We start from the raw sequence: 22,489 nt of genomic DNA, 5'->3' as shown, positions 1-22,489 counted from the left end.
TCTTCTTGTGCTATTGGCACATTGTGGGAAAATAAAACCCACAAGTAATGCTAGCTGTAAGCTAGCCATAAGATAGCATTACCGAAGCTAATTCTCGGTAGCCGCTAGCTAACACAATTGTTAGCTTACATGGTTTCTGCATTTCAGTGTCAAAAGAGCCAATATAGACACTCCCCACAGTCTAACAAGCGCCTGGTGAAGAAAAAATAATGAGAAAAGTCAAAATGGCAAGGTCTTTCTTTTGGCAAGGTATTTCTTTCAGAAGGGATTTCCCCCCCAATAACGAATAGTCGTGATATGGCTATATCAATGAGTTATTCATGATATTGACCATGTCATTGATATTCAGTGTGGACTTGCTATGCTGGTAGAATTTTGCGTTAAACAATTAACTATTATTTCAGTATTTTGGTTCTCATGAATGTGGAGCCACCATTTGGAGAGGAACGTCTTTGGCGGTCTTCTCCAAATTGAGATTGAGAACAATTCTTGTTTTGTTTTCTTTTGTTTTTTAATTCAGAAACTCACCAGATCTACAGTAAGATTTGACTTTTACCATAAAGTCAGAAGCGTTTATTTTTCTCTGAAATGTCCTTTGAGTTTTGAGATGGTGTCAGGCAGGAAGGACGCTTGCCTCCTCTCTCCTAGCGGCTCCTCCTGTGTGGAAAAAGAAACGTTTTAAGCGACATTAGCAGGATACGTTGACATCTCAGTCTGTCAGTTTGACAACGATAATAATAATGATTAATAATGATTCAGTGCACAGCGGTTTCCAAGAAGCACGACGAGCACCTGACAAACGACCGACTGAAATGTAAAATGTCAACGTATCCCTTTAACTGACAGTAACAAATTGTACAGATCTATTTTCTTTGTCCAGGAGTGTGAGATGGTGCTGCGGAGGGTTCTGTGTGACGAGCTGCAGTACTTTCTCCCCCTCTCTGTCCAGTGTACATAGATAAAAGGAGCTAACTATGCCTCTTCTCGATCATAATGCTGTGACTCAACACACCACACACTACATCTGACAACTAAAAGGCAAGATGAGGGAGTTCGTTTTTCTACATTTGACCTGGTTTTCATTTTAGAGAGCGCTGATTTTTTTTTATTTCATGATGTGATCATTGTTTTTTTTTATTAATTTTGAACTATTTGTTTCAAAACAGCAGAAAATGTATATCGCCTTTCTTTGTTGTATAATTTGAAGTTCAAACCTCAGTTCTCCAGGCGAGCAGGAGCTGCAGAGGCTTTGGAAAGGTTTTGAAACTAATCTTCAGGTCACCCCAGGTTGTCACGGATAAAACTGGAAATGTGTGGAAAAGTTATATATATATATATTTTTGTTGCTGTCTTATAGTTTGTTGTCACAACATGGGCTCAACCACTCACTTTGTTTTTATCTGAATTGCCCCTTTACTTGAACTGGTAGCTAATGCTTCAGCCTAATCGTGAAATAGACTGACGTCTGCTTCGTTCTTTTTTTTTTTTTTATGTCGATTTCATCTCGAATTTGCAACAGAACGGAGTAGATCACGCTAAACTAACTGTGTGAAGACTTGCTGTTTTACTCAAAGCCCCTCTGTTGTATGTTGTATTTATATGCGTGCGCGTGTGTGTATTCTGTGTGTGTGTCCATGACCAATCATAAGCTGCTTCACTCAGTGTTTTTTTGCCATGTGTATGCCCTGAGGTGGGACTCGGCGTGTCGGAGCGCAGACTTTTCTCTGAGCCATAGTTGAAAGCTGGACTCACACTACAGGATTTCCTCAACTACTTTAGTGTTAAAGCTCCTTCCCGCAAATTGAACGCAATCACAGTGCTGGGGAAGCATCTAAAAGGAATCGACGGCACGACTGAGCTATTATATAAACTGTGATTTTTAACCAGACATTATTAATACGTCTGTGGAATTGCCTTGCTGGGTGAAACAACTGTAAAATCCTTGTAGTGTGAAGCCACAAAATTGGGCAGAAAAATGTGGTTACATTTTAATGTTCAATCTCACTAATGCTGCCAGGTAGAAATGCAAACTGCCTCTCCCTGGCTTCTTGTTTTGTTTACATATCATGAAGATTTGCTGTAGCCGTTAGAAAATGTATTAACGTATGAGAGGAGTCTCCCTGGTGCATAATCTGTACAATAGCTAACGTTAAACTAAGAGCTTTTTGGTCCAGCCCTTACCTGTAAGAATACACATTGACGTTACGTTGTTTTTTTTGTCTTTGCGATGTTCTTGTCACACTGGTGGAAATGTGTCTCCAAGAAAAACTGCAGATTAGATCTGAAACCAATCAATGGGTACTGCTAGCTGCCAGCTGCTAAGCTAGCTCGTTGCCAGCAGCAGCCATTAGTTTGAATAAGGAATGTCAACACTGACTCACATGAAGGTATTTTTAGGTTAAACTGAAGTGCCACTTAAGAAACGTTTCTCGCCACAATGTGACAGGTGCCTCGCGCAGGGAAAACTAACAAGGCTAATATTCAAAAAACGTCAAAGTATCCCTTTAAATGTAGTCTCAGTCTGTCTATGGTGTTTTAATCACAGCCAGATGTCTTGGCTGAGTTTGGAGCAAAAACATTGTGAAACGTGCAGATAGAAACAGAGATCTATCATGTAGAACAGATGTGTCACTCTGTAGCAGGAGGCGGTGATACCAACCCGCTGCTCTGGGAGGAGGTCCACTACTCAATGAGTCTCTATTGAAATCTGATTAGTCTGCTGTTTCAGAGAGGGAGTCTGCGTGCACTCATTACTCTGAATAGCTATAAGATCACGGTTGCTTGTGTGGGATAGGCTGTTTGGTATGCATCTTTAGACGCCAATTACCAATATGCCTTTATATATCAATAATACTAATAATTATACTGAATATTTCAGAATTTAGAGTAAGTTTTAGTCACCCATTTAAAATTGGTGTCTCCCAGGTATCTTACTCGCGTCGTAGCTGTTTTAAATTGAATATGCTTTTAGATGCAACTTAAAGGTGCTGCATGTGGCATTTTAAGATAAGTAAATTATGACCACATTCATTTTGAGACGTTACTGATCATTACTGTAAACAAACAAGGCCATCACAGAGAAGATTGTCAGCCCTCTACCAGCTTAAACTGCACTGTATTCTACACTGTGCCTCTGGGTCAGATTGAGTGGGAACTGCTAAATATATGGATAGTGATGCACAGATATATCGGTCGAATATCGGAAATAGATCATTTCTGCATTGTTGACTACAATAGGTTCATCGGATGATAAGATTAAATCCACCGATGACCGATACTCATTAACATTGTTCCATTGAATGGAAGGACAGCGTTTGTTTTCATTAAAAAAATATATATATATGTGTGTCCTTAAATTTATATTAATGCAAAATATAATAATAATAAATATAATATAATGATGGGCAGAATATAGATTATTTTAGCAGGGCACAAATGGGTCAATATGAAACAGAATATCGGCATGCTATCAGTATCAGACGATTGTGGTGTTTGAGAATTGGTATCGGCCCAAAATTTCCATATCTGTGCATCCCTAGTTACAGGTGTACCTACTGTTCCCTAAAGAAGGGCAACAAGGTGCTGTATTGCTTTATGGCACAACACCGGGAACCGTTTCACTTTCTAACTACAGTTTCAAATGCAGGGAGGGAAAAAAGGGACAAGTACACTATCAACATGGTAAACAGGGTTCATGGGAAATGTAGTTTTAATTTTGAGAAATGCCACATGCTACATGTAGCACCTTTAAAAACAATACCTGAGCACTAAGAAGGTTAGTAACATTATCTTACTCACTGGACTGAGCATGTCCAACAGGCACATGTGTTCTCCACCATTGATGTGTGTGTGTGATCCCTCATACCTCCACCACTCCCCTGCTGTTACACGCGGTACCATCTCTCATGCTGTATTTGTCTTTGATACCTCCTTTGTGCAATAGATTTATTTTTTTTGTTTTTGTGTCCTGAGATACCTGTGAATCCAGTCTGATGTTTTTTTTAATATGTATGTTTTTAATGATTATTTAAGCGCCAGCTACCGCCGACCCTACTGCCCTGACTTTGTAGAGTGTGTTCACGCTTTTATTTCTTTCTACTGGCGACAGATTCTCAAAGGGTTACATTTCAAAATGCTGTTTATCCCTTTTGGGGATGTTCATTACTCCATATTTTAAATTTAATTATTTAATTCTTGACCATGTTAGCAGTTTTACAAACAAATATCACAACGTTACTAAGATTTCTGTTGAACTTTCATGTGAGCAACCACTTGGCAAAACAACATATTTTTTGTTTTGCTTGTTTTTTTCTTCCTAATGGTGGATGTTTCATTTTAGAATGAAGCCAGTGAGTTGTGTTACTCAAGACTTGGGCTGGGGCCTGATGGTAAGCAGCCAAACAGATTGTTGGGGACTTGTTTCGTTGTTATATTTTCATTTTCTTCTCTCTTTGATTTATTTTTACGGGCTATCTGAAGCTTGACGCATTCCTGTTAACACGTTTTGGCGTTTCTGCGTTCAACTTCCCTCCCTCCTGTGTAGGTGAAATAATCCACGCTGTCTTTATTAAGATGCATACGGTGTGTGTATACAATCTGTATAGTCTCATGTCTGTTATATTTGTCCTATAAGAAGTGAAGAAGAAGAAAAGAGATGTGTAAAAGAAATAACTTGATCAAAACCATTTGGAGGATTGACTACAGTTACGTTAATAGACAAAAAGCAGAGGCTTGGGTTTATTTTGAATAGTGATCCTCTACGTGGTGTGTACCGTTTACTAGAATAAACATTTCAGTTAAATGAGAGGAAGAACTGCTGTTTGATTGGTTTCTAGACAGTTATTTACCGCCAAGTATACACGGTACAAGGTAAGAGACTATACTGCAGTGCGCATCTACAAAATAGACAATTATTGCCATCTGAAAGCACACTACATACACTATCATTTCAGAACGATAGCGAGTCTCTCGAAATAGTCTGGGTTTGTTTATTTATTTTGTTTCCTAAATTCAGTTTCATGTAGCATTAAACAAAAAATATATATATATTTGGCATTGTGAAAACTGCAGATACCATGCATAACCAAGTGAATCAGAGTCCTCGCGAGTCCCGAGTGGTAGCGAGTTGTTTGTTAATCTCACTCCCCAGTATACAGGCCCACAGGAGCTTGAGGTGTTGCGGATAGAATGTGCGCTTTGGAAGCGGGAGAGCGTGGGGTTCGAATCCCGCCTCCACACAGCCTGGGCAAGCCTTTAGCATGGGTTACACCCATGCACCAGTCAATTAGAGGAGCCACACTGTAAGTCCTATTGTTTAGGATAATCAATTAGACATTTAACATGACATAGGATCATCAATCAATAGTCGTGGGTTTGTCATTTAAAGTTGAGTTACCTGTCATTTAAAAAGGACCATTTGTAGTAAAGATGACAGTCAGAGCAGACATCCAGATCAAGTTACACTTGTGCCACAAGTGTCATTCGGGCCATAAAACAATGTCTCTCTGTGCTGTATAAGCAATACCCTACAGCAGATTTCCCGCCAAATCCAAGGCCTCAAAATGAATTATGATTTATGGATGTTAAAACGCAACAAGTAGCACCGAATTACCCGAGAAATTCAGCCTGACCTGCCGGGTGTAAGTATCAAGCTGCACAGACCACATGTCCATAGAGCGTCTCTTAGGGGATGTGGCCTCGCACAAAGCTCCAGAAAGGCCTCCAGTAACTAACCGCTCCAACCCTCCCAGACCAGACGGCCGCAAATGTGCAGCGAATTACACTCAGCTATATTTCAAGGGTACAGCTGTGTAGTGTGAAATTAATGCTGTGCAAACAAAGCGGGCCATTGCTGGACATATTAGCTGAAACCCAAGCAATCCGCTGTGTTAGCGAATGCTAACTGTCTCCGTATGGAATAACAGGAAATTCCAAGGTAGGTTTGTGTTTACCCTATGGTAATGGAGAGGAGGAAATGAAAAGGCTATTGGCTTTTAACTGGGAATTCGGGTCAAGAGAGAATTGGAAGGATAAACTGGTTTCGCCTCACCTATAGTGCAAATATCTCTCTCTCTGTCTCCTTTTGGAGACGTTTTCACTACGTTTCTTCTTTTCCGCACATTCAGGCTTCTCTCTACCGGGCCCGCTGAACATCACAGTGTGGCGACAGAAGACGTGACATCGCCCCAGCTCCCCGTGCTTTCACTTTCAGTCACATCAGTCCAGGTAGCCTCCATGTTCCTGCTGCAGTGTTTTGAATAGCTCACCCACCCCCTTCCCAGCGATACACACACACACACACTCACACACACTTGGTACAGGGAGAATTCCTGGAAACAGCGGGATATCCCTTTACTCCCCAGAGGACCGTGAGCACACACACACACATTATGCAGGCTGACATCAGAGGGGGCCACAGTGACTGGATCACATCTGAGTTTTTAATAAAAGGACAATATCAGCCCCCATATATCGGTCTAAATCAAATTAACGGATTTTGGTGGTCAAGGTTCAAGGTCACTGTGATCTCACGAACTTAATTTTCAAGGTCGTTAACGCGATATCTCAGGAACGCCTTTGAAGCAATTTCTTTGAATTTGGCTCAAACGTCCACTTGGACTCAAGGATGAAGGGATGAACTGATTACATTTTGGTGGTCAAAGTTCAAGGTCACTGTGACCTCACGACCGCCGTTTTCATGCTTGTTAATGCAATATCTCAGGAACGCCTCGACGGAATTTCCTCAAATGTGGCTCAAACATCTACTTGGACTCAAGGATGAACTGATTAGACTTTGGTGGTCAAAGTTCAAGGTCACTGTGACCTCACGACTGCCAGCTAACGTGATATCTCAGGAACGCCACGATGGAATTTCTTCAGATTTAGCTCAAACATCAATTTGGACTCGAGGATGAACTGATTAGATTTTGAAGGTCAAAGTTCAAGGTCACTGACCTCAGGACTGCCTGTTTTTGTGTTCGTTAATGTAATCTCTTAGGAACGCCTTGAGGGAATTTCTTCAAATCTGGCTCAAATGTGGGTGATTTTGGGCTAGGGGTAGGACCATTTTCCAGGTTGAAAATGATTAGCCGTGTTGTTGAGGTATACTGCCAAACATTGCCTAAAGTTCCATAAGGCTGAATGGCCACACCACTGCTCTGTGGGCTTCAAGGTATTTGTGCTTGTATGAGTCTGGGTCTGGACAGACATGAGTGTAGACTGCTCACTTGTTGGCGAAGGCATACAGTACGACCGTGATGCAGTATTTCTAGTTTACTCTGTTTCCCGAGTTAATTTAATTGGTTTTCTTGAGATCTTGAGTTATTTAGATAGATAGATAGATGGATGGATGGATAGATAGAATACTTTATTTATCGCTGAGGGGTGTTACAGCAGCAACATGAATATCAATGACAGCAATGACAACAACTACACCAACAACAACAAATTTGTCATCTCAGGAAAACAATTTTGTTGTCTCGAGATTTCGATATTACTGGTGCCATAACAATGGCGTACTGGTCGTGGAACAAAGCTTAGGTTTGATGTGTGCGAGTCAGTTACAGCTGACTTGCTGTATTTGGCCATAATGAAGGGAGCCAGGAGCCTCTTTTCTTTTAACGCCAGCCCTGCTTTTACCTGCCTGCCAAAGCTGCATGTGAAAACCTGATCTGGCCGTCCAAACAGAAATCACCTGGCCAAACATCAGATCTATATGAGATGTGAAGGGACATGCAAATCTGACTCCCAAAAGCATGCGATTACATCTGAACACGGAAACGGTCCGATCGGCGGCGTGCGCCGTCAGAACATCAGACTTTTTATTTTATGTAAATCCAGTCTTCCAGCCAGGTAAACAGCCTGTATTCAATTAGCCTTTACTGTCTTTGGCTGCAAACTAATTCAATTCACTTGGTCACATTCCGAATTGACAAAATCAACCCACCCCCACCCCCCCAACACACACACACAAACGCGCGCCAAATACCCGCCAAGGGCCATTTGCTCCACTCTGTAGCCATTAGGCCAATCAGTAAAGAGATCTGCTCAGTGGAATGAGCCTCTCTACCTGCGAGGCCCTCACATGGGGACCCATTACAACTACCCCCCCCATGACAACCTGATGCCTCTGTGTGTGTGTGTGTGTGTGTGTGTGTGTGTGTGTGTGTGTGTGTGTGTGTGTGTGTGTGTGTGTGTGTGTGTGTGTGTGTGTGTGTGTGTGTGTGTGTGTGTGTGTGTGTGTGCGTGCGTGCGTGTGGTTGTAGGTAGTCGCAGCCCTGAAGCACCAAGAAGGAGCAGAACTGGCTCTGTTTGCAATTTAAAGAGACTGACAGAAACCAGTCGGGTCACTGGGCTGAAACCAGACTAGACGGTGAGGTGGGTATTCATGTGAAACCTCTCTCTCTCTCTCTCTCTCTCTCTCTCTCTCTCTCACACACACACACACACACACACACACACACACACACAAAGAGAGAATATCTTGTAACTACGGTACTTAATTCAAAGCAGTTGTCAGCGCAGCCTGGCGGATCTGCAGGATGAGTGGAGGCAGAGGAAGATGGAGGCATGAAGGCAGGGATGGAGGACAGTTTGACCCCAGTGAGGGGATCACCTGATCACCTGGCTCCAGCAGTGATCACATGATCACCTCACTGGGAAGGGAAAAAGCAGGAGTGAAAATATGGCCCAGGTCAGAGATGGATTTCCTCCTCCCCCATACTCACCCGCAGAGCAGTCCACCCTAATGCTTTTAGTAAGGAACTCCAAAATTGTAATGTACATTGTACATGGCCACACCTACACTTTACATTTATAATATGTAGTACTCTTATTATTAGCCTATTATCCATATTACCCAGCTTTACTAGCTCTGGAACTGCTGTTAATGTTCTAATACTATATAACTTGTCCTTATTTGAGTTTATTTTTTGTTGTTGCTATATTTCTTGCTATTTTTGCTGTTTTCTTTCTTGCTATTTTGCCCTTATTTGTGACTTCTTTTTTTACATTTAATATTTGATATATTTATCTTTTTATTTTATGCCTACTACATATAGTTGTTGCTTGCCTTGTCCTAAGAATGTGTGTCAAGAATGACCACGTGTGACACTGTGCATTGGATGAGTAAAACACGTTCACTTTGACTAATTAGAGTCTTTAGAGACTAACGCCAATTGCTCACCAGATGCAGTGCGGCTCCGTGCGGTAAAACTGCCGGAACGGACTCTCGCCCATGTTGTTCATAGATGGGCGATACCTGCGCTACGGGAAAAGATACACACCTGTTCTATGTTTGCCGGATCCGCGTGTGTCTGTCCAGATGACATGATGGGTGTGGCTCTGTGCAGGCAGCCCGCACGGAGACGCACCGCAGCTGGTCGACGTAGGCCCTCACAGCTGAAGGGAGGTGAGGATGAAGTGCGACTGAGAAAGAGGTGAAGAATTTGGGGAGATAGGAGGAAGGAAGGAGCTGTTGTGTGTGTGTGTGTGTGTGTGTGTGTGTGTGTGTGTGTGTGTGTGTGTGTGTGTGTGTGTGTGTGTGTGTGTGTGTGTGTGTGTGTGTGTGTGCGTGTGCGTGCGTGTGTGTATTTGTGTGTCTGGGCAGGCAGCCATAACTTCTCTGCTCTACTCTCTTTTGTCTTACTCCTCCATATTCCCCCCCCCCCCCCACACCTCTCTCTCTCTCTCTCTCTCTACTCTCTCTCTCTCTCTCTCTCTCTCTCTCTACTCTCAGAGGAATACATTGAAGCAATGCAACACCTCCGTACCACCGCAGCAGCTGCAGCAGGGGCCGAGCCGCCTGCACAGAGAAAGAGGAGAAATGGCTGCACGCTCGTGATGAGGAATCACTTTCGAAATGCGTCAACAAGAGCGCAAGAAGTTAGATGATCGGTGCTGTGATGAGGCCCTGGTCAGACCCATAGACGAGTTACAGTTCTGAACAGGGCATCTGCGTTTCACTGTCTGCACTTCCAGCTGTTTCCCAGCAGAAAGGCACCCACAATGGAGCTGTTGTCCCAGCAGATGGCATCCTCTTCCCATACAATTCCACCTATTTCCTCCTTCAGAGCAGACCTCTGCATCAGATCGTTCTCCTTCAGAGCAGAGCTCTGCATCAGACCGTTCCCAAAAAGAGGATGCCTCCCGTTTACCAGATGCCCGATAAGAATCGCTGAAATTCACTGGAAAGTGGATAACAAACCCCTCGTTCAATTAAATAATCCCACCTGGCTTCGTCCCTTTGCTGCTTATCTTTTGGCAAGATCCTGAAGACGTACGAGCCAAGATTCAGATCATTTTTCACAACTCAGCATTCCCAATACAGCATTCCTTACAGCATCAGCCAATTTCTGTTGATATAGATCTTTGAGAATTCTGCATTTTGCTGCAACCTTTAGCCTTAACCTTAAAATAGTTGCATCCTCTCTCCAAACACAGATGTCATTTCAAAAATATATGTTTTACTGGATTCTACAATATAAGGTCAAGCAGGCCAAGCAGCTTTAATAAGCTTAATTTGACTCTTTTTTTGCCCAGGAAAACCCTCAAATTTCAAGTACTCATTGTTTTCCTTGCAAATTGACAGTTACTTTAACTGTTGTTCACCACTCGGCTTCAACCGAAGTAGGTTTTTCAAGGCAGATACCAATATTGTGTGATCGAAGCTGCCGATAGCAAATTTTTGTGTGTGCAGATATTCAATATCTTAACCGCAAGTTTGACCTTTTTAATGCCTCAAAAATTACAAAAAGAAAAGAAAATATTGTGCCCCCCCCCCGCCCCTGAATTTGGCCCGTGGCCCATCATGCCAGCGCTGAGAGAGAAAAGAGGAAGCCTCACTGCCACTATGATGAGCACATTTACTCAAGTGAAAACATCACATTTTCATTTCACTTTTCTCTGCTCCCCACAGCAGGGTGTGTCCATGCAGAGTGTGGGAAGCTTGAACCGTGTGACCTGAGAGGGGTCACATGCTTTACATGTTGGCTTATGCCTTCTCTCACCCGTGCAGCAACAACCGCATTGTGTGGTGTGTGTGTGTGTGTGTGTGTGTATGTGTGTGTGTGTGTGTGTGTGTGTGTGTGTGCGCGCATGCAGGTGTGTGTGTACAACAACTACTACTAGCAGTGTTGGGGGTAACTCATTACAAAAATAACATATTACATGTAATATATTACTTTTAGCAGTAACTCAGTAATATAACTTATTACTTATAGGATTTCAGTAATATTATACCAGTTACTTTGTCAAGTAACTCAAGTTACAAATTGAGTTACATTTGATTCAATCAAAGCACATATTTAAAAAAGATACAATCATTTCCTAATCAAACTGTGTGTTTTTATGCAACTAACCCACTATAGATGACAATAACAAAGGAAAAGAATAACATTTAGAAATTTGGATTGTTTACACTGACTTCCAGGCGGTTTAAATTATTTTTCGGGATGGTTCCGGGGCGGCGATGTCATTCTGATGCTGCTGTTGTTTTGGTAAAAGTAATGCAAAAGTAGTGTAATAAGTAACGAGTTACTCTACACAGAAAGTAATATTGTAAAGTAACGTATTACTTTCAAACAAATGTAACTAGTAATATGTGTAGTATATTACATTTTGAAAGTAACTTGCCCAACACTGACTACTAGTGAGTTTTATGACGTCGCCGCAGGCGAGTCAGACGACGGTGTCTGCTGAATTTTGCGACGTCTTCTTTATTAGGAGCAATGTGTCGCTACTGTCCGAGACCTTCATCAACTCAACCATAACGGGCTGGGCTTTCGGCCCAATATGGTGGACATTTTCCGGCTTATTGGGGTTTTGGAATAACGGGCCGTTGGAACAATGGGCTAGTGACTTGGTTTCACGAAAAAATGTCCGCCACTCCCGACCATCCATGAACGATGATTTGAACGGGAAAAGACCGCTCCATCCATTCAAGTTCTGCGGCTGCCACACTGTCTTCAAGTGTTAAAGGAACACTCTGCCAATTTTCAACCAGCTTTGTATCATTAGAACATCAGTAGTATATCAGAAAACTGTAAACGGTTTTGAAGTCTGTCATTTAATTTGACAGTTATTGAGTGTTAAAGTGTGGACCAGTGACATCACTGGTCCACACTAACTCAAATTAATAACTCATTAACTCAAATCAACTCTCAATAACTGTCAAACTATTCATCATTCATCTAGTTTGACAGTTATTGAGAGTTGATTTGAGTTAATGAGTTATTAATTTGAGTTAGTGTGGACCAGTGGTCCACACTTTAACACTCAATAACTGTCAAATTAAATGACAGACTTCAAAACAGTTTACAGTTTTCTGATATACTACTGATGTTCTAATGATACAAAGCTGGTTGAAAATGGGCAGAGTGTTCCTTTAAGCTCTACTGACTGTTCTTATTTTTGTACTATTTTCAGTGGAGAACGGAGTCCAAGGAGTTCACGCAGGAAGCCGATCGGGCCAAAGAGCAGCAGATCTCCTCTGCCAGTCTCCCTCTGCGTTACATTGCTTTATCGCTCTATACGAGTGCACCCCACACACCCCTCCTCCCCGGTTGACATTACAACAGTGAACATTTACAGATCCTGCTCCGGCCCCCCCTGCTGTTTTACAGCTCAACTCGCTTGATTGAGATACAAAAACAGGTTGAGAGCTTTTTACTCGGTTCCCCGATCGCAGGCGACCCGTTGGGCTTTCCCGGAAGAGGCCCGGACTTTAGAGTTCACATGTTTTCAACGGCATGAACTCCCAACTTCATAAGGTCCATAAGTGGGGAGCTTGTTTTCCTCGCCGTATATCCCTCCTAAGCACCCATCCGAGGCAGAGTTTTTCCAGCCGAGCTGCCGTCATCAGGAAGAGGCTGTAAACACAACCGTTTATCACGAGGAGGAGCAGCATATTCTATTGCAACTCCTGCAGGACCGCAACATAAAACAGCCATTAAACTGTTAGTGTGTGGAGAAGAGCTGGGAGAGGGAGGGAGGAGGGGAGACTGATACCAGCAAGGTGGAGAGACTCCCAACTCTGCTGAACCAAATGTATTGGTATCGGTAGTGTCCTCTAGAGAGAGAGTGGCGTCAGCGGAGGACCAAAATGCGAGACTCATTAGCCAATGAACAGCCAGGAATGGGTCTCGCGCTCCTTTTGCATGCTAAAATAAAGCTGATAATGTTACAATTTGATTCAAGGGGAGAAAAACCCTTTCAGAGCACAACACAAACTGTCTATTTTGCTGCAACTCGACAGTGCTGCTTAATCCAGGACCTTACTTCCTGGAACTCTTGAGAGTAAAAAAAACTGGTCCATTGGAGTGAATGGAGATGTCGGGACTCTTCTATCTACATGGCTCTGGGTATCGGTATCGGCCCGTCTAACTCGATTGGTTTTACTGTAGTAAACCACACTGAAACACTACGTGGTCGACTGGCCTGGCAGATGGTACAGCTCAGACAGTGTGTGTGTGTGTGTGTGTGTGTGTGTGTGTGTCTGTGTGTGTGTGTGTGTGCTCTCTCTCTCTGTCTCTCCCTCTCTCTCTCATCCACCTTTGCACACACTCCTCTTACCTTAACTCTCTTTGTTTTCACACATCCTTACAAAGTGCAGAGTGACATCATAGCTAGGCTACACTCTGGCCTCTCCTCTCTCTGTCTTACATTATTATTTACGTTGAAGTACGCAATTTAGTGACTTACAAAACTATCATGTCTTTCTGTCTCTTTCCTTCCCTATTTGCTGTGTCTTCAGACCTGCCTCTCATTCTTCAAAGTCATAAATAATTGTCGACTTGGACGCAAGGATCGAACTGATTCGATTTTGGGGATCAAAGGTCAAGGTCACTGTGACCTCTCGAACGCCATTTTCAAGCTCGTCAACGCAATATCTCAGGAACACCTTGATGGAATTTCCTCGCATTTGCCTCAAATGTCGATTTGGACTCAAGGATGAACTGATTACATTTTGGTAGTCAAACGTCAAAGTTCAAGGTCACTGTGACCTCAGGAACGCCATTCCCAAGTTCGTTAACGCGATATCTCAGGAATGCCTTGACGGAATCTCATCAAATTTCCCTCAAACATCCACTTGGACTCGAGGATGAACTGATTCGATTTTGGTGGTCAAAGGTCAAAGTTCAATGTCACCACTGTGTGACCTCATGACCGCCCCTTTTCATGCACGTTAACGCAATATCTCAGGAACACCTTCAAAGAATTTCTTTGAATTTGGCTCCAACGTCCACTTGGACTCAAGGATGAAATGACTCGATTTTCGTCCTCAAAGTTCAAGGTCACTGTGACCTCACGAACGCCATTCCGTAGCTCGTTAATGCCATGTCTTAGGAACGCCTTGACGGAAGTTATTCGAATTTGGCGCAAACGTCCCCTTGGACTCAAGGATGAACTGATTATCAGCCTCCTCCCCTCCTCCCTCCCTCTCCCAGCTCTTCTCCACACACTAACAGTTTTATGGCTGTTTTATGTTGTGGTCCTGCAGGGGTTGGAATAGAATATGCTGCCCCCCCCTCGTGATAAACTGTTGTGTTTATTTGCTCTGTCTTCAGACCTGCCTCTCATTCTTCAAAGTCATAAATCCTCATCATAAATGGTCATAAATAAAGTTGTATGACAATTCATACAACTTTCCTTCGTCCCCATGCAGCAGGTCTTTTTTTGTAGTTTATTTGAGACAGGGTCTTTTTTTGTAGTTTAATTGAGACAGGGTCTTTTTTTATAGTTTATTTGAGAGAGGGTTTTCGTTCTCCATACCCCCCTCCTCCCCCACCCCCCACCTTCCCTCCCACTCCCTCTGCGGTTCGCCCCTATGCCCCGACGCAGCCTCTATATCTATATCCAGCCTCTGTCATTATGTCAATGTAATGTTTGTGTATTTATAGGCACCGCCGCAGCTTCTCCGTCGCAGCTGGAAAGCATTGCTCCCTCCAACACTGCAGACGGTCGCTGTGTGTTCCGCGCTGGACCAGGAAGAACTGTGTGTGGGTGGGTGGGTGGTGGAGGGAATATAGGAAGACAGAATGGTAAGATGGCTCATCTACAGATAAACCCTTTAATTTGTTCCCCTGTATTTTAGGTGAATTCAAGGTCAGTGGGTGAATAAGCGTGTGGGTGGTGTGACACTCTGTGTGAGTACTACTGTACATTCACATCAATGCATGCTCCGTACTCCCACCCCTAACCCCAATCATGCTCAGCAGTCACAAACCACGTTGTTCAATTAGTTTAATATGTACATTAAAATAAACTATTTACATTATATAAAAAAAACAGATTCCTATTTACAAGGCAGTACATGTAACACAAGACACGAACAAAAAAGTCTTAACTTAAAGAAAAAGTGTAGCCCTTTGACAATCACGTCACGTCGTTGAGATGGCATGCACTCTCTGTGAGACTTTTGTTGCTTTTGTTTTTTAAGACCCTGACTTCAAATGAGACAGACAGACAGATGCACTCACAGACAGACAGACAGACAGACAGACAGATGCACTCACAGACAGACAGACAGACAGACAGACAGACAGACAGATGCACTCACAGACAGAACATTCAATTCAAGCCTTCAAGGAGTAAAAGACTGAAAGGCAGTTTTAGAACAAAACATTGTCTCAAAGCTTATTTCATGTGCCGTTTACACTTTGACGCTATAACACACAGAATAAACTTTGATTGTCTTTTTTTTAGCCAGTGGAGAATATGGCACTCGTAAGATGTGTAATAATATGTTATAGAAGGCACTAATGGCGAAAATACATTGTGTTTAAAAACCAAAAATCACTGCTCTTCAAAGGATTGTCTGCTTCCAGTTGCTTCAGTGGCGTGTGCTTATAGGACCTGCCTGGCATGTTGAGTGGAATGCACCTTTTTTTGGTTTGTACAAACAGTATTCCATATAAAGAAGTAGTACCAGCTACATATTCTTAAAAAAAATGTCTGAACAGAATTCACCTGTTTCTGTCAAAATCGGACTGGATTTTTGGTTTTGTGGTCACGTTTGTTTATCATTGAAAAAATAACATTTAAATAGACACTTTTTTTCTTTTACAAAAACATATTTGAGGGGCATCTCTCGGTTTTGCCCAAATGAAAAATCACCATACTATAATATTCCTACAGGGATTTATAGTGTGTCTGTTGTGCTCACTAGTGACTTTATAGTGACCTTATGGTACTTTATGGCTTTTGTTTCGGCCGTAATCACTATAACATTCCTATAGTAATCCTATAGGGACTCATAGTTCTGATATGATAATTGCATAGCATCCTTCTAAGGCTTGTCATAGGATTGGGCTACTACAGTCTTTGTCATTGGGGATGGGGGTTATGCTGCTGTGCATAGAAGTCCTTTTCTTCTTGTGTTTGTCCTTTTGTGTGGGTCTCCCCTCACATGTGTCGCTTCATGTGGAGAGCAAGGTGGTCGGAGCGGGAGAAGGCGCGCTCGCACAGGTGACACTGGAACGGCCGGTGACCCGTGTGCTTGCGGAAGTGACGTGTGAGCTCGTCGGAGCGGGCGAACTTCCAGCCGCAGCCCTCCCAGCTACAGTGGTACGGTTTCTCTCCTGCGGGGACACAAGAAACACACAATGGTGAGGAACGGGAATTCCCTTATGCTATAAACATGACATGTCAGTGAGCTGATTTGACTGTGATCACCCCATTGAGTGACCATTATCAGCACATATCAGTCCCATATACATCAGCTAGTAGGGGGCCTGTTAATCTGCTCCGTTCAAGAGGCTGTTATCTTTGATTATTGTGTGGCCCCCTGGTGGTTGGGGTTAGGCACTGGTAGCATCTGATGTGCATCAAAGTGAATGGCTTACCGGTGTGCGTCCGGTGGTGCGCCTTCAGGTGGGAGCTCTTGGTGTAGGTCTTCCCACAGCCGGCGAACGTGCAGGTGTGCGTGGCCGTGCGTTTCCTCGGCCAGGAGCGCCGACCCCTCTTGGGCTTGGCGTCCATCATCTCCAGTGGGGAGGAGGGCGGGGTGAGCAGGACGCGCTGCCCACCTGGCTGCTGCTGCCCAGGCTGCTGCATGCCCATGGTCGCGTCCTCTCCGTATAGGGCTGCATGGACAAAATCAAATATCGTGTCAATATTTTTGACCATACCTTGATATTGATATTGTGACAATATTGTAGGGAGGACTATTGGTGCTTTCACAAAATATTTACACAATGGGGATTTTTGATAAATAGCCTAATCATCAGTAATGTGGATATGACTAAGTGGGTAAAGGCAAATAATAGAACCGCTAGAACCTTTCAGAAAATTACATCACTTTACTGTAGTGCAGCCTTTAAAACCATGACAAGACAACACGTGCCATATCGCAATATTGTGATATCCAAAATCTAAGACAATGTCTAGTATCATATTGTAATTGATATGATATATCGTCTTTTATTTTAAATATTGTAATATCGTAATATGGCATAATATGATATTACGATATCCAAAAATCATGATATTCCAATATCCAAAATAAAGCCGATATCTAGTCTGATATCATGATATTGATATGATATCAATATACATGTAGCCTATTGCCCAGCCCCTCCATAGGCTACATACCGGGGAACTGCTGATGATGGAAAGGTAGCTGGTAGTGGTGATGGTGGTGGTGGGGGTGGTGGTGGTGGAAGCTCTGCGGGAAGGTGAGTGAGGTCCCTGGGCTGCACATCTGCTGTGGCTGCTGGTGGCAGTCTGTGGAGCTGGTCATCAGGTCGTCGGGGCTGAGCGGCGGCGTCATGCTGGGCGCCTGCGGCGACGTGGCCAGCCGCGGCTCCTGCTGCTCGAACCCCAGCATGCACGACACACTGCCCTCATGCTTGATGCTTTTTTGGGGCACCAGACCCATCGCGGGCCCGTACGAGTCCAGAGAGGAGGGGGGCTCGAGCTTGATGCTCTGCTGCTCCGGTCCGGGGAATAAGTCCTGAGGGAACGGGGAGGTGCTGACCAGGAAGCGGCCCTGGAAGCCGCCTGCTGATGCGTCCAGGTCGGAGCGCAGGAGCTCCGCCATCAGGCTGGTGCTGCTGCTGTAAGGCGGGGGAGGGTTGCTCATGTCCGCGGAGGTGTTGTAGCAGCTGGCCGGGGAGGACTGCTGCTGATACGACTCCTGCAGCCGGTAAGACTCGGCCCCTGTCCCGGGGACCGAGCTGTCAGAGCCGCAGGCGGTGTTCGCGAGAATAAACTCCAGATCCAAGAACTTCGACAGGTCCTCGTCGTCTTTTCTGCTGCCCAGGCTGCAGCCGATGTCCATGCCCATATCGCCCTTCCATCTCTGGAGCGCACACGGGACAGGAGAATGAGTTAGTTTCACTACAACTCAAATAATGCTTTAGTCTCTGACTGAAATATCTTATATTATATTAGCTCAAATAACATTTAGACAAATTTCACCCCAAAACATACTAAAACAGTAGCAGTATGGAACAGCGCAAACTGATTTCTCACGAGAGAAAAAGAAAATGCACATCACTGAAAGCAAATTTTAGATAGCAATTCCATAGATAATCCCATGTAAAACAATTCAAAACTTTTCCATTGTGTGATAAAAATGCATACTTAAACATGAATAAGACTCATCCCTTGTGTCTCATTGGACGCGCACCAACTTCCAGCTGCGCGTAAAACACTTAAAAAGTGTGCGTAAATACACAAACGGAATACTTACATCTTCCCAGCATTTCTCCTTTTGGATGGCAAATGTAGAGATTGATGGTAAAATGGTCCCACTCAAGGCCATTTCCATACGTTGTGGTGGAAAAAAAAGTTGGTAATCCTAATTATTCAAAAGAAGAAGTCTTTTCTGTCTTTCAAAGAAATCACCAAACTCCGCGTCGAGTTCCCAGAAGAAGAGCTGCGCTTCTCCTGCCGTCTGATGCGCTTCTACTCCAGAGTCATGTGCGGAGTCGGAGTCGCTTTTCTTATAAATATTGTTCGCTGGAGAAACTGAACCAATGCGAGGCTGGGGGAAGGAAGCGCGTGCAGGATGGGGACTCTACAACGGCCAGCCCCCTAAATTTAGCCTCGGTATAAAAGGCAGAGTTTCCCTGCGAGGCACAGAGTGTGAGAGAGAGAGGGAGTCAGAAGAAGACTGGTACTGAATGCTGTCTCTCCTCCGCTGCGGGCAGCTACTTAAACGTTCGGGGGAAGACGCGGGGAGAACCCGCCCCTCGATCTGCCAAACCTGTCCCAACTGGTACTACTGGAGCAGGTCAGAGAGAGAGAGAGGGAGAGAGAGAGAGAGAGAGAGAGAGAGAGAGACCGCCCCCCTTCCACCACCAAAAGACATAATACGCAATTAACACATTGTTGGGGCATGATTCACAAAAAGAGGGAAACGATGCCGAAAAGGCACAGCACGCTTTACATGAACAGGCAGAGGTGCTGGCGGTGCCATGGGCATGATTACGCATTTGGCCACGCACGGTGCGCTTTTACGCACATGGGAAATGCATTCTTTCCATAGTTACAGTGTGTTATAAATGACTCCACTTATTTATTTATTTATTTATTATTTTTGTTTGTTGACCATTCAGCTCTGCACATGACAACTAGAGTTCATGTCAAGTCAATTAAAAAAGTTTTTCAGACTGTTTCGCATTACAGGCAACACGTCCCCCCCCCCCCCCCCGTCCCCCCCCCCCCCCCCTCCTCTACATGTATCTCTCTGTGCGCGCTGCTGCAGGCTTCAGCCACCAGGCGCCAGCTGCACCACGGCTGCTTTCCTCCACGCCTCCACTTCAAACACGCACCGTGCAGCCTCATTCAGGTGTTAATAGGGCGGCTTTCTCAACGAGAGGAGCCTGCTATTCACGCTGGTATCGACCGAGACGGTATAACGTCAACAAGCAAACGCCAGCCCCCCCATCCTTTATCAGTTTTATAGGAGAGACTCAAGAGAGTGGAGTCTGCAGGTGAGAGAGTCAGACTGGATGGTTGCTGGTTCAAATCCCCCAGGGGAAAACGGGGATGGGGAAAGTGAATGAGTAACACCTCAAAAAGTACTAGCTACTGTTGAGGTGCCATAGAGCAAGGCACTGAACCCATAACTGCTAGTGGCCAATAGTAAAACACTGTGATTGAACTAGACAGCCCCAGTAACAGAATGAGTGTGTGAGTGGGCGGTGCTGAAAAAGAGAATCAGTTGACTGGAGCACAACTGACAAACTGAGATTGGATTTTGCATTTTGGACTGTTTCTCTGTCTGTTTCAAGAATTTTGGCCAGACACACCTATGCCGTTTTACGTGCGATCGGGCTGAAACTTTCAGGTGGTGTAAAGAGCACCCGTGCGGGTGACCTGACGGAGCCTCATTAATTGCCATAAGGCTGATTGCCCTAAGGCTGAGGCAGTGATGATGTCATCAGTGATGTCATACATAGGCATTGTGACATCATTGTGACATCACTGATGATGTCATCAGTGACACACACACACACACAGACGAGAGAGACTAATAGAGCCTAATTTATACTGATTGGAAAGTGTCGCTCAACACATGGTCGCAGACAATAAAGTGTTGCTCATGTTGCTGCATTAATGGTTCTCTCCTCAGCTCAACGGTCACATGACAACGGTGACACTCGAACACGATAGAGAACTTGTGCAGACAGCCAAGAGAGGGAGTGCTGTATGCTGGTTTGTTTGTCTCATTTCTGATGAAGACTTTGTAGTCGAAACGTTAAAATAAACTGACCTGGGAGCTTACTTTAATTCAGTGTGCGGACTCTATTTATTTTCTTTGTTTGTCTAGCCTGACATCGCCAGACCAATTCCCAACTGTCAAAGCAAATTAAAGGATCACAGATTCGTCAGGTTCCCAGTGCGCTACAGTGAAAGCACGTCGGAGGCAAGATGTAACATATTTGGCTGCAGCCGCATGTAACGACACACAACCACACAACTCACCTCCTCTCTGGGAAGTGGTCACGATGTTGTTTGTGATTTTCACAAAGTCATACATCAAGGACAGGCTGATAAAAATAGCGGGGACTCGTTCAGTCATTTCAGCGAAAACCAAAACAAGGAAGTCAAACCACGTGTGCCTTCTATATAGCCAATCAGACTTGCGCGACACTATGTGACGTAGTCGGCGACATTAGAAATTTCACTTGGACACTACCCGGCGACACTTGAAAGTGTCGACAAAGACCTAATTTCTGTCAGCGACAGTTTCAAAAGTGTAGACAGACCAAGTATAAATTGGGCTTAAGGGAGAGGGAGAGATAGGAGTGAGGGGGGGGGGGGACTGAGGGAGAGGAGAGAGAGGGAGACATTGCACACGCGTCAATATGGCAGGCGAGGCCACGCAGCAGCTGAGCTGCGGGTGAGGCCGCACGGCGGCCGAGCTGCGTATGTGAGGGCCAGCTCGGCGAGCTGCAGGGCGAGCCTAGGAATCGAGCGCGCGAGATGCCTAGTTATTCCATTATTTCCTATAAGGTGACAGCATCCACTCAATGGCAGGCAGGTGTGATGAGTTTGTTTGTGCTGCTTTGAACCTTACATGACCTTATGTCTTTCAAACAGCAGTTTCCCTCAGTCTACCCCTCGATTTCACAAGCAACACTAAGCCATGCACGTTAGTCCTGTATTACATAACACACTGATCACAGAGGGCCATGCACGTTAGTCCTGTATTACATAACACACAGGGCCTACACACACTGATCACAATGGGCCATGCATGTTACATAACACACAGGGCCTACACACACTGATCATCACAGATATAAACCTGGTGGTTCTATACTGGTGTTTCTACCTGATCGCTTTTGTCCTCTCTCTTCACTTCACTCTGCTCTGTATGAAGTCGGACCGCTGTCACAGTGAGATGTGTTTCTTCGGTCCATGAACAGCTTCATAAACGTCTCAGGTAGTAACCATGATGACCTACAAACCAAAATTACCTGTTCGACACTTTTTCGAGCCTGTCCAAAGTCAATCACGGCACACGCTGCCAGCTGGCTGCACACAGACAGAAAGTCAGGGGTGTGTCTCTGAACTAGTGTGTTTTGCCCTCTGGTGAACATGGATTTCGAATGCTTATTTGGCCCTTTGATAGTCAACCAGCGTTTTGGAGGCCTGGCAACCATTGGTGATTTGGTGGCATTCCATTGTTGTTAGTCAAAGATGGATCGGCACGTTGAGGGTTGGGAAGCGTGTACCAACACATCGCCTCTGTTCTTACAGCCACGACGCACCTGGGATGCAATGCACGGCGAAACCCAGATCAATTTGTGTGTATGGGAATAGAATTCAAATGCAGGAATATAATTTACGCCCGTTATATGCGAAATTAGTTCCTAAGCTAAATCCATTGTATATGTAATGAATGAATGAATCGGAGTCCTTGTGAGTCCCGAGTGGCAGTGATTTGTTGGTGAAATTCACTCCCCAATAAAGGCCTGTCAGCTCTGCCAAGGGAGCTAGCTCTCTGGGCATTGTTGTTGGCGCTGTGGCGCGTGCA

General features: G+C 44.4%; 1 protein-coding gene across 1 annotated transcript; it reads right to left on the bottom strand.

The window, feature by feature from the left end:
- Positions 1-15,226: 15,226 nt before the first annotated feature.
- Positions 15,227-19,113, bottom strand: LOC310786272 (Krueppel-like factor 2). Its single transcript, XM_083647433.1, has 4 exons — positions 18,692-19,113; positions 17,590-18,298; positions 16,842-17,081; positions 15,227-16,577 (listed from the first exon to the last, which is right to left on the bottom strand). Exons 1-4 carry the CDS (start codon positions 18,767-18,769, stop codon positions 16,402-16,404), a joined length of 1,203 nt encoding a protein of 400 aa, XP_083503559.1. The 5' UTR covers positions 18,770-19,113; the 3' UTR covers positions 15,227-16,401.
- Between the last annotated feature and the right edge of the window lie 3,376 nt (positions 19,114-22,489).

Source organism: Poromitra crassiceps, assembly GCF_964638095.1.
Source record: "Poromitra crassiceps genome assembly, chromosome: 12".
NCBI classification, from domain to species: Eukaryota; Metazoa; Chordata; class Actinopteri; order Beryciformes; family Melamphaidae; genus Poromitra; species Poromitra crassiceps.
Note: the sequence above shows the minus strand (reverse complement) of the source record. Positions and strands in the feature narration are given on the sequence as shown.

Bases quoted from the DNA above. Each gene is read 5' to 3' on its own strand.
- LOC310786272 (XM_083647433.1), bottom strand. From the start codon at position 18,769: ATGGAAATGGCCTTGAGTGGGACCATTTTACCATCAATCTCTACATTT. The intron at 18,299-18,691 runs GTAAGTATTCCG...TGTGCGCTCCAG, and splicing joins AGGAGAAATGCTGGGAAGAT to AGATGGAAGGGCGATATGGG. The intron at 17,082-17,589 runs GTATGTAGCCTA...TTGTCCATGCAG, and splicing joins CCATCATCAGCAGTTCCCCG to CCCTATACGGAGAGGACGCG.